This window comes from Gymnodraco acuticeps, unplaced genomic scaffold (assembly GCF_902827175.1).
Source record: "Gymnodraco acuticeps unplaced genomic scaffold, fGymAcu1.1, whole genome shotgun sequence".
Taxonomy (NCBI): domain Eukaryota; kingdom Metazoa; phylum Chordata; class Actinopteri; order Perciformes; family Bathydraconidae; genus Gymnodraco; species Gymnodraco acuticeps.
This window is the reverse complement of record NW_022991973.1, coordinates 629,647-646,730: the sequence shown is the minus strand read 5'-3', so window position 1 is coordinate 646,730 and position 17,084 is coordinate 629,647. Positions and strand designations below refer to the sequence as shown.

The following is a 17,084-nucleotide window of genomic DNA, read 5'->3' as shown; positions in this document are numbered from 1 at the left end:
TGAGATAATGTAGTTAATAAATGTATTCTTTGATATGGTTTAGCCAATCTCAGGCTACAACATTGTTAAGTTTGTGAATATTATTAAGGAATACAAATCCCTCTTTGCAATGTTTACCAGCCTCCTTAGGCTTTTCAATCACAATCATTCAACTGGAATAAAAACAATATTGCTCACATGAAAATAGGATTTTATTTTCGTTGTTTAGAGTTATTCTAAGGCTTTACTCAATGGGAACTCGGTATGAGATAGAGCAGGGGTTCCCAAACTTTGCCATGCCAAGGACCCCCATATAGCATTATCCTCTGGCAGGGACCCCCCTGTTGCAATTTTTTTTAATGATGTGTACATTATGATGGCAAATGTAAGAAATTAAACATACAGCTTCTTAATAAATATTCTTAATATATTTTTTTATTAATAATTAATAATCAGAAACATTTTTTGTTTTTTATCTTTTGTTTTTCATTCATTACATTCATTGTGTCTTCTGTTACAAATATTCTTAACAAAATATTAAACAGTAATATCAACAGTACATATTTTTTAAGTGATTTCTGTCTTAATAATATAATATTCAACAGTAATATGAACAATAAACATATATTTTGAGCATTTTTGAAAGTTATTTCTGTCTTAATAATATATATATATATATATATATATATATATAACATTATACATACTATTCAACGGTAATATTAATAGTTAACATGTACAGTATTTTTTGTTTGTTTTGCCATTTATTCATTACATTCAGTGTGTCTTCAGTTATAAACAGTCCTTGTCATTTCACTATGTGTGTCTCTTTGTGTATACCTGTTCCCTCACTAGTGGGAGGGGTGGGCTTGGTGGCTCCTACACAGTTTATCAATCCTAGGTTTTAGGTTTGTCAGTGCCAGACGAATATCATTGTCCACTTGCAAACGTGCTCTGTGCTTTGTTTTCAATACCTTCAATGTAGAAAAGCCAGACTCGCAGAGGTATGTGGTGGCAAATGGATGCAGGGATTTAAGAGCTCTCTCAGCCAGTGCAGGATAGTCTTTTTTGACATAAAGCCAGTACTGTGGGAGTGAAACAGCTTGAAATGTCACCTTCAACTCCCATTCATTCGCCATGTCTATGAGTCTTTCTTGGGACATAAGATCCAGACTCTCACCTACTCCTGGGGCAAATGGGTTTCTTATCCAGTTTTGATTTGAGTTGTCTTCCAGGTCAGGGAAATATTCTTTGAAATATCCCTGCAGGTGTGCTAGGCAGTGGCGGACGGCCCATAAGGGCGCTAGGGGCGCCGCCCCACCTCTTCCCACATACAAAAAAATATATTAAAAAAAAAATTAAATAAAAAAATATATATTTAAAAAATATATATTTAAAAAATATATATATTTTATATTTTTATTTTTAATGAAGAAGGTAAATATACAATTGGTATCAGTAAAATGTATAATCTACAATAAAATCTCGTTTAAAATTGTGTTACGATGTCTAAAGTTACTGATAAGTCACATGTTTCCTGCCTGGCCTTGCCCGTGGCATTAGTTTATCATTACCGGGCGCCGTGCAAGGAGCCCCCGAGCCAAACAGCAGCAATCAGCACGTTGCAAAAGTCTCAATAGTAAACTGTGCCGCCGAAACATAATTTCAGCCAATCAGCGGCGTCAAATATTTTGGTCACGAGGGCGCTCACGTTGGCACCCACGTTGCTTACGTGCGTTGACGTGAGTTGTTTTTTAGACTCGTGAGTGACCAAGGTGTTAGATGAGAATGGCTTCATGTGCAGGTGGAGTCGCCAGACCTCGGTCCCGTTCAAGAGCTAATCTCCAATCCTTTCGAAAGGAGAAGTTTGGGAGATAAACTGTTGCTTAAAGACCTTGGACCGGACCAACCCGATTTGTATATATCGCAGCAAGCTCGTGAAAAAGACAAAGCGTATCAACGAGGCTTCTCACGTAGCTGGTACACCAGAAAGGCATGGCTAGCTGGATGCAAACAGGTAAATGCTGTCTTTTGTTTCCCATACATACAGTCGGCGTCGCGTCACAGTTGGGGGCGGGGCATTTCAAGGGGGAAAACAATCCTTTCCCCCTCGCACGGAGCACTGTAAGCGCGCGGATTTTAAATGTTAAACAAACATGTCATACATTGATTCATTGCAGCCCATTGACAGGGATAGATACCTTAAAAAAAATTAATTTAATAGGATCGGATTCTTGTCCATATCTTATTAAAGAGTGGACGAATGATCCGACTGAAGTTGAAGTTTCATTCCCTGATATCTTCTGCTACCTGGTTGAATCACCCGGTAAGAGGCAAAATCACGTTAACTGATTAATTAAACCTCACATAATTTATATGTCTGACAAGGAAATTAGCACGTTTTAGTGAATTTGTTCATCACACAATGGTTGTTATTGCACAATAGCCACCATGAGCTGCATATACATATTGGTTATTGACAGTGTTGTGCTAGTTACTGAAAACCAGTAACTAGTTACCATTACTAGTTACTTCATTTCAAAAGTAACTCAGTTACTTTACTAGTTACTTACACAAACAAGTAATGCGTTACTGTGAAAAGTAACGTTTTCTTTACTTAGAAAAAGGGCTCCCATTAACGCCCTAATAGCCTTCATTTCAGTACTGTTATTGCATTGGAGAATAATACAATCTGTTGATCAACTTGACATGCATTATATGCAATCTGGATTGCATCGATATTAGCTGGCTTTCCATTTTTGTATATTCTTTCTCCCGGTAGTTGGAAAAAGTTTTCCGTCCCATATGCCGTGTGCCGCCCGGACATGGTATCATGCTAACTAGCTCCCTGAAAGCGGGTGACTCCACTGTAGCAATAGCCTGCATGTGTTCTACAACATACCGTGCAATGGCTTTATCGACTTTTCCCTGGCTAGCAGTCCCTTGGTTAAAATCCAGCCGCTGTTGCTTAGGTGGAGGTGGAGTGGCGTCGGCTGAGTCTCTGTGGTCTTAGCTAGGCTACTAGCTTCGTCCCAGCATGTTGTTTTTGCAGATGTTTTAAGAGATTTGAATTACTGGTTTGGGCAGTAGATAAGATATTTGACCCGCCAAGACACAACTTACATTTAACTAAAACGTTATTTTCTTTGTGCTCGACAAAAGTGAAATAGTGAGAATATCTCCAGGTGGAGAAACTAGACTTGAGCTCCGCCGCCGCCATGATAGTCTTGTTAGTAAACAACACAAACACGCCCACTGCCCGTCTCCGCATGTGACACAGGAAGTATCTAAGTACATTTACTCAAGTACTGTACTTAAGTACAGTTCTCATCTCTGTTCGCCTGGCTGTTGACTATATTAAAAAAACTAACGGAGTAACGCACCATGTAGTAACGGTAACTGAGTTACTGAATTTAAAAAGTAATGCGTTAGAGCAGTGGTTCCCAAACGGTGTGCCGTGAGGCAAGTCCGGGTGTGCCGTGGGATTTTGTGACAACCATACCTTATTATTGCAATATACAACTACACAAAATAATTATTTTTTAATTGACTATATCAGTACTTTGTAGCTTTATATGTACGTAATCTGCGCATCCACATCTCCACGTGCAGTGCTACATAAACATGGCTGAGTCAGCGATAACTTTCAAGGGGTGGAGGCAGGGGCGTCGCCTGGGGTAGGCATCCGGGGCTTTAGCCCCGGATGTTTTTTCTTTAGCCCCGGACAAATTCTCCCTCAATAATATAATACATTAACCTACTTTACCTATAGGACGGACGGCAGAAATGTAATTTCCCATGTTCAGTGAATGCAACACAGAGGCAAAGACGACGCCACCGGACCAATCAGAGAGTTGCATGGAAATAAACGTGTTTTATTGGCTGACAGGTACGTACCTCTCCTCTGTAACAATGTTTAAACTTTAAACTGTCAGCCCCGGACGCGGAGATTCTGAAGATGGACATTAGACATTTCTTTAATAAAAAAGACGGCAATTCTCAAGTGGTGGCTCACACAACAACCCCAGAGCCACCACCTGAGCCAGATGAACAAGGTATGTACCTGTCAGTAAACTTACAAGTTATGCGAACATGTAAGCAAAGCATACATTATAGCTACGTTGACGTTACTTTGAATCGCGCGGGTAAGCTAAACCGTTAGCAAGTAGCTATAGCTAGCCAGATATATTAAATAAACACTTTGTCATACAATCTAAATGTTGTGTTTTTTAGCGTTACTTGGTGATTTCAAAGAAAGCTGTCTGGGAAATGTTGACTTACTGTCTGTGTTCGACATGAAGCTAGAAGCTGCCTTACAGTAGTACACAGTTGATCCTGATTCCTGAGTCCTGTCAGTTAAAGTGTTTCATAGTTAGCTTAGCTAAGCATCAACCTAGCACTGAAATATATATATGGATGTTATGTGACAGTATTTCTGAGAAAAGGTCAGCTGAAATGGTGGCATGCCACTGCTTTACGTGTCGACAGCATGTTTGAACGTATTTGCAGCAGTAAATGTGGCTGTCTGGCCACTGACGTTGCCATAACAACACCTGCATTTAAATGTGCAACCTCTTTTTGTGACAGATTTTGCATGAAAATATAATTCTTCTGATTTATATTTCCTATTGACAGCTAGTTTCTATGTGAACATTATGAGATGGACAGCCAGCTAACAAGCTTTTTATACAAATATTTCAGATCAAAGCTAATCCAGTGGGGCTCCTGAAAGGGAGCAAGGGACACTATGCTCCCAAATATTAAGCCTTGACCCGCATCTTAAAATTGATATGATCAAAAAATGATCTGCATTGTCGGAGGCCTTTTTTCCTCATTATCATGTCAAATTGTACAGCTTTCCTTAGTGTTGAATGCAGAAATATGACTATATTAGAGTATTAAGTGAAAATGACTATATTAAAGTTTTAAGTAAATATATTAAGTGAATTACTCAAACTGCATTTGTATAGGAATGATTCTGTCCTATTGGCAGATAACTACTCTAACAGTGATATCTACAAGAGATGTAAATTTAACTATTTTCAATTGGTTAGTATTACATTTTGTGACAGTGTGGTGACACTCATTTTAATGAAGACAAATTTGTGTATCTTGAAATTCATTTATTTGACAGAGTTGGAAACTGATTGACTTACATACTTGTTTGTGTTTACCTACACAGTCATCACAGATGAGCCAAACAGAGTAGAGGATGAAGAAAGGAGAACAGGAGAAAGGGACACACAAGAAGGAGATGCAACAGACAAGAACGACAATGGAGACAACAATGAACAGGAACACCAGAACAGACAAGAGTCAATGAGTAACATGACTGATTTAGGGACTGCAGATATAGGGCCAAGGCAAGTGAGACATCACTGCTTTCCATCCAGCATGTTTGGCCAGCAAAAGAGATCATTTCAACTGCAAACAGCAAGAGATGAGGGATTATTATTTCCTCCTTCCATCCCTTTTTTCTGTTTAATCTGATTACTAACAACTTCTAATAATTTGACATAGTTTATGATTTAATTGGAAAATGAAGTGTTTTTAAATAATAAACCCGTTTCTGATTCTTTGATTTCTTTTTGATGGGTGTTGAGAGATGTATCCATATCTCTTAATGTTGCTCTCAAAGTGCACAAGATTGATGCTTTTAACTTCAGTATTTAAAAAAAGTCTTCCTGGGGGACCCCAGAGGAGGTGAGTTCCCCCCAAAATAGCACTATCTCTGCTTATGTAACTCCGGTGTAGTGTCCCCTCGTCAACAGATCACTCAGAGCTGATTACTTTCCTGCATTTCAATGGACAGCATATAAAAAGGACACGTGAGCTGCATTGCTTAAGAGATCCTCTCATGCTATCTCTTTTACAAAATAAGTGTCCAGTCAACAACAAAAGTATATTTTTCACAAGCAATGTGAAACATTAAACTTATACAAACTGGTGTACAAAACTCACATACCTGCGTTGGTCTCCTGGAGTGTCTCTACTCTTTCTTCTCCACATCTCTTGTCCACCATCAGAGATTGCAAACATTTCAGAAACAGCTAGAGGTAGGGGACAAACAACTTGTTCGCTGGGCATGTCAAAAACCTCCCTGCTTTGATCAAGACTTTAGGGAGCCTTTCAGCCCCTCTAGTAAAGGGACTGGAAAGCAAGCTTTGAAAATGCAGTACCATTTACATGCTGTCATGTTCCAGACACTGCTCTCAACCACTCAGGGCCTGCACAAATACCTGCAGAAAGAAACAATTGACTTGGTGCAGGCAGTGGATTACAAAACAGCAGTTGAGAACACACTGAAAAGTTACCGAAGTAACGAGAAAGCACATGAGGTCTATGACAAGACCAAGGCCCTGTGCAATGATCTTGATATTCCCGAAACTGTGACGCAGAGGAAGAAGCGTAGAAACATGGAATACTTTGTAGTCAAGGCATCATGTGGAGCAATGTGAAACATTAAACATAAATAAACTGGTGTATAAAACTCGCATACCTGCATTTCAATGGACAGCATAAAAGGACTCGTGAGCTGGGTTCTGGTGCTCAGATTAACTCTTGATGATCACGTTGATAAATCATATAAAACAAATAGCCAATCACACTAAAAACATGTTGCTGTGACTGTGAGCATTAAACAATTAATATTAAACTAAACAAACACAACAGTACGTTATTGTCCTTATAAAATAAAAACATACATTTTGTCCACCGAGATAATACAGGCACCTTACCCTCAAGAGATCCTCACGTGCTATGAGAATCTCCCACAATCCATTGCCGTAACAAAGCTTTTTGTTTGTGACACCAGATGGCGCAATTGTGTATGTGCGTGTGGGGAGTCTTGCAGTAGAAAATGTGACTGTAGCGCCGCCACTGTGGGCTAAGCCCCGAATGTTTCCAGGTCCAGGCGACGCCCCTGGGTGGAGGTATGCCCATTACTTTGAGTTCGTCCGAAGAATAGACAGGAATGTGACGGTGAGGTGCAAACTGTGTCCAGGCCAGAAGCTGTTATCCACTGCTGCAAACACCACGTCAAACCTCAACAAGCACCTGCAAAGAACACATGCTAAGGTGAAGCTACCGCACACGCTATTTGTTGTTTGTTTATATCATAAATATATATAAACACTAGATGGCTCATGGGAGATTTTCCAGCGTAGCTGACAGGCCGCCATCTTGCTACAGTCAACAGTTACTCTGATTTGCGCTATGGTAGCTGTTGTAAGGTGAGTGCTCTGCACAAAAATACTCTTAACTCGCTGAAATCTTGACTGATTTACAAACGGTTTGGTTTATTATAAACATTATTAGCATGGCTATGATACAGGATGCTTGGACATGTTGAAATTGCAGCTTTTCTTTGTATATGTGGTTGTATTTATTAGCTGGCTAATAACAAGAGGCTGTGAGTGAGACCTATATTATAAAGTTGACCCAGCAACTTTACACCAGTGGGAGAGGCAGAACTGCTCTTTCTTTTCAACATAACTTAAGTTACACATGATTTCTTCCAAGTGGTTTGGCTTGTTAAAAACATATTGCATTATGATACAGGAATTTGCTGGCTTTGTGTTTACAGAAGTACCTGACTATGCCGGACTTTTGTGCAGCCTACGGCTGCTCTAATCACCGCAGTCTGCAAACAAGAACCCGTGGGATCACCTTTCACCTGTAAGATATGACAATATTATGACTAAAATTAGGATAATCGTTAATTACTTAGTGGATGTATGTACATTACAAGTCCTGCTACACAGGATCAGTGGGGCTATGTGAGATAATAGTATTGCAAGATTGTTGTTGACCCAGCCTCTTTAGAATATGTTGCTACCATTTCTTTACACAATTATTTAATGTTTCTTTTGGACACCTTTTTATTACTCTTAGTGTGGTTGTCTTATTCTTAAAGTAGGCTATACATACATGCATACATACCAAAAATATGATCATTTCGGTGTGTATTTTTGTCCTTACCCTTAATGTTAAAGGAAAGAAGGGAGGAAAATGTTGACAATAATTTATATATCTGGCTACCTTTCTCATGTTTTTAAGGTTTAAGGCAGTGGGAACTCGCCCTAAGAAGAGACGGTTTTGTTTCCTGTGACAGGACACTGCTCTGCAGTGAGCACTTCAGGAGTGAGGAATTTGACCGGACAGGGCAGACTAATGGCGAATCGCTACCACTAGGAGCATATATCGCCACCTACTATGTATTTATTAAATCTTCACGTTCCATGAGACGCAGCACTATGTTCCCCACATATGTTTATGTTTGCTCAGTCTAATAAACCCATAACATGGTTGTGAAAGAATACCAAAGCTGAGGCTGGACGATGATTGATTGTTGGTGTGCCATGTGTCACCGTGTGTCTTATTGGTTTTGTGTTATACTGTATTTTATTGTGTGCAGCTGGTCCTTATCTCCAAGACACATTTAAAACAAATAACCTTGAACCTTGAAGCCCCATCTCTCCCCACCTGCTCCTGCTTCCTACATCCCCTCCACACCACACCAAGTTGTTCTTCTTAATAATAATACATTTATTTTGGGGGGCCGCCTTTCCCAAGGACCCAAGGACACCTTACAGGGGCATAGGGACAATTTAAACAGTGAATTTTGTGATATATCAGCCGGGGTGAGACAAGACAAACCACAAATGGACTACAGAAGGACACAAAAGGACACATGGTACAGTTTATATTATTCTTGGTCTTTTTTCAATAACATATTTCAAAGGTTCTGGATTTGTTTACAAATCTAGAAACTAAATACAAAACTAGTATAGTAATATGAAGATCTCATGTCAAAAATAATTGTGATAAATTAGACAGAACTGGCCTGTCTGTGAGCACATTTTATGTTGGTTTGGTTCTTCTGATAAAGGTGTGAATATCTAAATAATATACCAACATATGCTATTGTCATTAGTTGTGTCCCTGTTCTTAAAGCTAAGGCATTGCTAAATTAACAACTCTTGGCTTACAGAGTGGTAACATGAGACCGATTTTTATATATAAAATATAAATGTATTTTAATTTTATAATTTATTTTAAATATTAACAATATAATAAAATTAATGGAAATATATACGCCGGCAAATATTTAATATAAATACCTTGTGTGTGTGTGTGTGTGTGTGTGTGTATAGCTATTGCTTTATCTGATTAATGTTATTTTCATATGAAAGTCCATGATTATAAGTATGCAGTATCATAACTACATCTTTGATGTTTATAAAAAACCAAACCGTTTGAAAATTGGTTGAAAATTGAGCAAGCTATGGTTATTTAAATAGTAAACCATAATGTTAAGAATGAGAGAACTGCCTGTAGCCAAGTGGCAACGTTGGTCTCCATTGGCCAGCAGCGCGGGTGAGTCATCTAGTGTTTATATATATCTATGGTTTATATTACGTCGTCTGTTCTTCTTCTCTGTCTTCCGGTTGTTGCCTGTTTTGAATGACAAATACACACTACCGCCGCCTGCTGGTAAGGAAAGTTATTGCCACTCACGCATGTGCAGTTCGTACGTGCTCGTCGAGTAAAGTAACGAGTTACTTTATGTAGATAGTAACGAAGTAGTGTAATATATTACTTTTTTTAAAGTAATACATTTATAATTTGTAGTTCAGGACCATGGACAATGCAGCTTCCTTGCATTGACAGTTCTCTGTGCTGAATTTCTGCTGAGTTTCCTCAGTAATGTTGTGACCTGTCTGGTTTAAATGAGTGTGTTGCTGCTTTGATGAAGCCTAATTTGATAAAGTTTCAAATTAATTTCTGAAATATTTCGTTAATAAATATTTCACGAGTAATATAGTTGTCTTTGTCACATTTTATTTGGCATTGGTAAATAATTATGCACATTTACAGATATTTTACATGATATGAGTGATAACACGTGTTATAATGGCTATTTTGCACAATAGGTGGGCCTTGAGATTTTTACTTGTCCTTTGGTGTGCCTTGGGCACAAAACGTTTGGGAACCACTGCGTTAGAGTACTAGTTACTGCCAAAAATTGTCCCAACACTGGTTATTGACGACTCGGTACGTTATCACGCAGGGATTTACACACACAGCAGCCTAAAGTACTATCGGTCCCTGGAGGCACACAACTTTTTTACAAGTGGCTTTGTTGGAGTTGTGCTCCATCATAAACTACCTTCATCGGATACCTACCTGTTCCGATGTGATGTAAAGCCATCCTGGAGGGTGACAGAGAAGCCGCACCAGACGTGGGTAGCAGTTAAGGGAGAGGGTACCATCGTCGCTGCCCACTGCAACTGCATGGCAGGGTACGTTTGTGAAAGCGTTCATTTGTTTGTGCGTGGGTGCCATAAATACGTCCAAATATATCAAAGTGTTCCAAAAGAAATGTCACCAGACAGGGCAGTATTATGTAAAATCTTAGGCCCAATATCTTTAGTGATCTAGAGCTAATGGATATTTTTTTCCTTCCTTTTCAGTCTTGGTTGTTCCCATGTGGCTGCTGTTCTTTTTAAATTAGAGACTTGTGTCCGCATGGGGATCAACAAAGTGCCATGCACAAGCAAAGCCTGTGAGTGGAACAAGACGTGTGTTAAAAAGATTGAGCCTGCTCTTGTTGCAGAGACAACTTTTTACACAGAGGACAAGACGTCAAAAAAAAGGAAAAGGAAAGCCCCTACCCCAAAAGCCTCTTTATCACAGCAGCAGCAGTTCCTCACTATGCTGGCTGACAGATCACCTGACTCTGTGGTATTAAATAGTTTCATGGGTTTTTCCAGGCCTTTTAAGAAGCCATGGTGTTTCAGCCAGCATGAGGTGACTGAGGAGGAGATCGAAAATGTGGAGAGAGCAACCATCCGTCAGGCATCCTGTGTGCAATGGCATCAAGAGCGGGTTGGTCGCATTACAGGCTCCATAGCCCACCGTGTTTTAACAGCTACAGAACATCCTAGCAAGTCACTGATCAACACCATATGTGAACAAAGGCACAGGCCAATAATGAAGCCCTGGATTCAGTGGGGGAGACACCATGAGCAAGATGCCATTGACACTTATCAATATGCTCTTGGAGCTGGGAGCCCCACAGCCAACCTGTCTTCCACCATTTACATCTGTGCCCCAGTAGAAGCACCACATCAGAACCTGGTCGTCAGAAAGGCTGGCTTCCGCATCTGCCAAACTATGCCATACCTGGGGGTTTCATGTGATGGCTATGTTTCCTGTGACTGCTGTGGTGAGGGTGTTATAGAGGCTAAGTGTCCTTACAGGTGGGGGCAAGACACCTCTACTGGGTACCAACAGTGTCTTGAGGACAAAAGAGGACATCTGGAAAGTCTGACAAGCTTAAAGAGAAGTCATGCATATTTCACTCAGGTATTTCAATATTTCACCTGCATATACCTGCACACCTCTAATAAGTCTGCAGCATTTTGTGCAATTATCCAAGATAATTATCCACAGATGGCATACTGTCTATAATGTAAATATTAGTGTTATGATGATTGCATTGCATTTGACAGGTCCAAATGCAGATGTTTGTTACCAAACGGATGTATGCAGACTTCATCACTTGGACTCCTCAGACCTGCCTGATATTCAGAGTACAAAGAGATGAGGACTTCATCAGTGGTGCCATTAATGTGATGCAAACATTTTGGTCACAACACATACTACACAAACTTCGGGAGCTGAAAGATGCACAGGTAGGTGGTTGAATTTCCTATCAGTGTAAAAATGGCAACAAATAAGTCCCTGTGACAGAGTTACATATTTATTTATACCAATTCATTTTGAAGCATATTATACAGGGATGCAAACTCATCAGGTATGGAAAAGGTGACAAGGACCCGAGCCCCCCGACCCCACGGAATATCGGCTTTAAAATGAGGAATAACAGAGGATTTTAGCAGTCAAAACAACTAAAGCAGCAGGTAATAATAACAGAAACGCTAAAGAGTCACATCTAATAGAAATATATAAAAGCATTTATTTTAATTGTGTAGCAGTCAGTTTATAATTTTGGCAGCACTGTTGAGCATTTTGAAAATCTATTGTCATGCCTCTGTGCAAGGCTTAGTCTTTCTATCTTTATGGCATCTGGTGTAAAGTAACTAAATTCATAAACTCAAGTACTATACTTGGGTACAATTTTGAGATACTTGTACTTTATTTAAGTATTTCAATGTTTTGCTACTTTGTTCTTCTTCTCCTCTACAGTTCAGAGGTAAATGGTGTACGTTGACTCCACTACATGTATTAATACCTTTAGTTACTTCACAGATCTGGATGAATTATGTGAAATCTAATCAAGTGTTGAATCAGACTTTAGTTCCACCTGGAGTAAATCCACAAGCTACCCTGCAGTATACAAAGTCATTCAAACTAGCTGCACCTTTACCAGCTTTGAGAACACTTTCATGATCAATCATTATAAAACATATCATATATATTATTCTGAAATGGACCAATCTGCACAACGACTACTTTTACTGTCGCTACTTTCACTATATTTTGATGAGAATACTTTTCTACTTTTACTTGAGGAACATTTTGAATGCAGTACTTTTACTAACAGAGTATTCCTACACTCTGGTACTTCTACTTTTACTCAAGTACAAGACCTGAGTACTTCTACTTTTACTCAAGTACAAGATCTGAGTATTTCTGCTTTTAATCAAGTACAAGATCTGAGTACTTCTACTTTTAATCAAGTACAAGATCTGAGTACTTCTATTTTAATCAAGTACAAGATCTGAGTACTTCTACTTTTACTCAAGTACAAGATCTGAGTATTTCTGCTTTTAATCAAGTACAAGATCTGAGTACTTCTACTTTTACTCTAGTACAAGATCTGAGTGCTTCTACTTTTACTCAAGTACAAGATCTATACTTATACCACCTCCGTTTATAGCCTATGAAAAACTATTAGAAAACGAAGGCTAAAGCTAACGTTAGCAGATAGTGACAATGTATGCTAGCTAGCTAGCTCAACGATAATATTGCGACAGAAAAACTTTTCAGTGCACATCACGCTCTGCGCTCCGACAGGGAGCTCTGCTCTGAACACCTGAACGGCCCGTTCTAACAGCTGTTCGCCAGCGGTCCAGTCTGTACCACAGTGACTCCGGACCGCACAGTTAATATTAACGAACGCACCCGTAGGTAATGTGGCTGCTGAAGCTAGACCATCATCGCGGAGCAGCAGAGCCGACAGGCAGGAAGACTCGAGCACACAGCTCGCGCTGCATTATAATATATAAAAAAAGAACACCATGCGTGTCATGATGGCACATAACAGCTCGCGGCCGCAGATTACTCCGGGTCCCAGACCCCCCCATACCCCAAAAATATTTTTATTGCAGATCTACATGAATCACACAAACGACCTATTTTGGATTCAAAACGGCGAATTTCGCCGAAAGGTGAGTGATTTTCATGCCTGATTATAGCTATTTCATTCAGTATCAACATAGACTACTAGACTATATGTACAAAATCAAATATCACAAAGCCTATACATTTATTTACAACATGAAAACATACATAGGCTACAAATAGAATGAATAATGAGCTGTACAATATTGTCTATACTTGTGACTTTGATACTAATCAGATAATAATTGTTGATATTGTGATGTTGATCAAATTGTTCTTGTCTTATTTTCAAAGTGGGTGTACTCATTTATGATAAGCACTGTATATGTTTCTGCTAAGTAGGCAGAACACAGTCCAGTCGAAAGCAGCACAGGGAGTGACCCATCAGGCAACACAAGTGGCAGCAGAACATCAGGCATCAGAGGCAGGGCGTCAGGCAACAGAGGCAGGGCGTCAGGCAACAGAGGCAGGGCGTCAGGCAACAGAGGCAGGGCGTCAGGCAACAGAGGCAGGGCGACAGGCATCAGAGGCAGGGCGTCAGGCAACAGAGGCAGGGCGACAGGCATCAGAGGCAGGGCGTCAGGCAACAGAGGCAGGGCGACAGGGTGTGCAGCAGCAGAGCAGCACTGAGATAAGTTCAGGGACCTGTGGAAAGACAAACAACAGGTGGTTTTGATTAGAAAGATCCATTATGTCTCAACTGAAACCTGTTAAATGGCACAATTGGAACAATAATGACTTCTTTGTTGTATAAAAAAGTTGCATAAAATATTGTTCTCTGATGCTCATTATTAAATTACTGCACATTGATTTTGTTCTTACTCTCAGATTCTGTAACGGTTGTACATGACACTGCCAGACAAGTTCATTAGTGCTGCACAGACATGCACAATCCTATAAATCATGGCCTCTTCTCTCTTCTGTCTTTCATCCTGCAGTCTCTTCACCAGGCGCAGAGGAAGTGGGCCATCCAGAATGTGGTACCGGCTCTTCAGGGCACCAATGACTCTCTCTGCAGACCACAGATCACATATTTGTGGTTAAAATGCTGTTTATCTACATTGTTATGTTCGAGTTTCACAGGAGTAGCACAGTTGACCGTTATATCATATCGTCAGTGCATTGTGTCCTATAATTAGTGTTTATTTTTCATGTTAAAGTGAAGAAAGATCCCTGTTAACTTCCTGTTATCCTGTTCTCTTGATATTGCACTAAATGTGAACAACAGTTCATTGTATTTAAATATAGAATAACATGTTTTTAAGATAAAATGTTATCTTAAGACACCCTACAAAGTAGGGATTACACATGTACTCGTTGATGTGATTAATTGAATAACGTCTCAGCACTTGTTAACCCGGATCTGTATTGTTACAGTAATTAATTTAGTTAGGTAAATGTGAACCACGTCAGCGGCAAGTAGCAACAGTGATTTGATGATGCAGCACACTCTGAATACCAAAAACATTAAAATGTACATACTGTATGAATCTGACTGCTGACTCTATACTTACCAATGTGAATTCTGATGTTCGAAGTCACACGAGAATTTGCAACATCTTCGGCTGACAGTTGTTTTCGGCCCCTCGTGAAAGACGGTGTGATGAGCTGTGCACCCAGAACAGCAAAGTCATCCTTCAAAGTGAAGCCCCTGTCGGCTAAAATCTGAAATAAACATAACAAATACTTAAAAACACTACTTTACTTCAACAGCAACTCAAAAATTGTAACTATGGGTAAATAATAAATTCACAAATAAGACTTAAATTAGAAGAAAAAAAACAGTTCAATTGTTACCTGATCTCCTGCATGGTGGAACTTCTGAGATAAGAAGTCTGAGTTCCTTACAATATGCACATCTGAAGCCCTCCCTCCCCAGCCTTTGGAGAGATATGTGATTGAGCCAGATGGGTGACATGCAATGAAATACTTCACTATTGTCCAGTTTGTGTATTTTGAGTAGGTGATAGCTCTGTGAGAAGAGACAGTCGTTAGTAATACTTATCTATAAATTGTGTACATATACACAGACAGCCAGGTAAGTATTACAAAAACCCGACACTTTATGCATGCTATCAAAAAGAAAAATATCTCACCTTGTTTTCAGCTTCTTTGAGTGTTCAATTCTGAACTCAAAGCAGTCGATAATTGCAGTCACTCTAGGGTACTGGAAGAGAACCTCTGCTGGTACTGTGCTTCTGATACACTCTCTATCAGGCCATTTAATCAAAAAAGAAATGTTGGCGTACATCAAATCCAACCATCGGGAGAATACATCCAGGAAAGTGCTATGTGCCAGGTCAAATATTCCACACATCATATCGGTTGAGGGGTTCTGCCGCAGTTTCACCAGAGTAATAAAGAGTTGGTCTTGTGTTGACATCTTGGATGTTTTCTGTGACTTAACAAACTGTACCAGGTACTGATGAAGAGTGTCAAATACTGTCCATGACAGGCCTGTCATGACTTTACATTTAGTGTCATTTTCTCTCACAGTGTTTACCGACATTTTCAACGTCTCCAATTCTCTGATGGCTTCAGCTCGCTCCTTCATGGCCTCATCTCTTTCTCTTCTTAAATTATACAATTCTTCATAAAGTTGTTTTCTCTCTAACTCCTGAAGAGGTATGGGAGCTTCTGATGTTGGGGATTCTGGTGCTGGGCCCTCTGATGTTGGGCAGACTGAACACCCTCACGCTTCCTCCTTCTCTCCAGCCTCTGAAGTACTGACCTGGGAGACTTTGTCTTTTTATGTGGGAACAGCGAGGGTGTGTAGTCCTCGTTTTTTAAGCCTAGGGCAAGACAGTTCACAAACGAAATGAGAAGGGGATAGAAGGGGGTGAAATACATTTTAACTGCAGAAAGCTCGGAAGCTACCACCAGTGTTGTTAGCATAGCTGTGTTTTTGTATACTCAAGCAAGGTAGCCTGCATAACGTAGTAGTTAGTTAACTTCTCTTAAAACTAGTAATTGAACATTCATGTTAACTACGAAACAATTTAACACTGTTATTGTGTGAATAACGTTGTCATACCTGTAATGAAGTGCTGACTACAGACGTACACATGTTTGGATTTTGGATCCCACAGGTGGCCAAACTCATCCTCCCGACGGATCGCTTGAAGCCACCGGGTTCTTCTCCTGGGCTCTGTGCTCCCGTTGGGCAAAATATAACATTTTAGATTTGGATTTTTAAGCTTGTTAGTTGTACAAAAGGGCACACAGCAGCTCCTGGGCATTGTGGAAGCCGGTTTGTTTTCCCCCTCAGCGCGAACCGGATGTGACGTTTTGTGGGCGTTCCCTCGCTTGCCGACTGTATCTATGCTTGCTCTTCAAACAGCCGGGGACAGATACGATCTGTTCAGAAACTAGACAAAAGTTAAACAAGTACAAACCACAGACTGTCTGTGTCATGGAGAATACAGTCGCTGGTTTATTTATGTCTGTATAGGCCGTTGTTGTGAGTGTGGACGGTCGGAGCATATATAACTGAGGTTACCTACTGTAACCCAGCTTCTATGAGTATTGGCGCAGCCCTCTAAGGCTATCGCTATTGGGTTTACCCTTCTGCGCCCCCGCGCAGTACTGAAAACACTTGTAGTCCACGCCCACCCGCTAGGTGGGCCCCACCCTCGGGCCTCCTTCCGGTATAAATAGGGAGGTTGCCCGGCGATCTGTTCCCATACAATTCTTTCACACACACGGGTTTTGGGCCGAGGGCGACACCGTACTTC

The 17,084-nt window shown here is 40.2% G+C and overlaps 1 protein-coding gene and 2 long non-coding RNA genes across 6 annotated transcripts; 2 read left to right on the top strand and 1 right to left on the bottom strand.

Moving 5' to 3' along the window:
- Nucleotides 1-7,158: 7,158 nt before the first annotated feature.
- LOC117536135 lies at nucleotides 7,159-8,297 on the top strand. Its single transcript, XR_004567505.1, has 3 exons — nucleotides 7,159-7,211; nucleotides 7,565-7,656; nucleotides 8,038-8,297. It is a non-coding gene; the product is annotated as an uncharacterized LOC117536135 (long non-coding RNA).
- Nucleotides 8,298-11,208: 2,911 nt separating this feature from the next.
- Nucleotides 11,209-14,513, top strand: LOC117536184. Its single transcript, XR_004567510.1, has 3 exons — nucleotides 11,209-11,349; nucleotides 11,496-11,678; nucleotides 14,289-14,513. It is a non-coding gene; the product is annotated as an uncharacterized LOC117536184 (long non-coding RNA).
- On the bottom strand, nucleotides 13,428-16,665 carry LOC117536183. Of its 4 annotated transcripts, none has more exons than XM_034200952.1 (6): nucleotides 16,385-16,665; nucleotides 15,447-16,142; nucleotides 15,148-15,322; nucleotides 14,865-15,015; nucleotides 14,173-14,362; nucleotides 13,850-13,995 (listed from the first exon to the last, which is right to left on the bottom strand). In XM_034200952.1, exons 2-5 carry the CDS (start codon nucleotides 15,902-15,904, stop codon nucleotides 14,175-14,177), a joined length of 972 nt encoding a protein of 323 aa, XP_034056843.1. In that variant the 5' UTR covers nucleotides 15,905-16,142; nucleotides 16,385-16,665; the 3' UTR covers nucleotides 13,850-13,995; nucleotides 14,173-14,174. The 4 variants fall into 4 exon arrangements, 2 of the variants coding, with proteins under 2 accessions (XP_034056844.1, XP_034056843.1); XR_004567509.1 differs by having other exon boundaries at nucleotides 13,852-13,995; nucleotides 14,173-14,360; nucleotides 15,148-15,230; XM_034200953.1 differs by lacking the exon at nucleotides 15,447-16,142 and having other exon boundaries at nucleotides 13,428-13,995; nucleotides 15,148-15,230.
- Nucleotides 16,666-17,084: the final 419 nt, after the last annotated feature.

Excerpts from the sequence above, each read along its gene's own strand:
- LOC117536183 (XM_034200952.1), bottom strand. The coding sequence starts at position 15,904 with ATGAAGGAGCGAGCTGAAGCCATCAGAGAATTGGAGACGTTGAAAATG. Across the intron at positions 15,323-15,446 it reads TCAAAGAAGCTGAAAACAAG|AGCTATCACCTACTCAAAAT; the intron begins GTGAGATATTTT and ends CTCTTCTCACAG. Across the intron at positions 15,016-15,147 it reads TCCACCATGCAGGAGATCAG|ATTTTAGCCGACAGGGGCTT; the intron begins GTAACAATTGAA and ends TGTTTATTTCAG.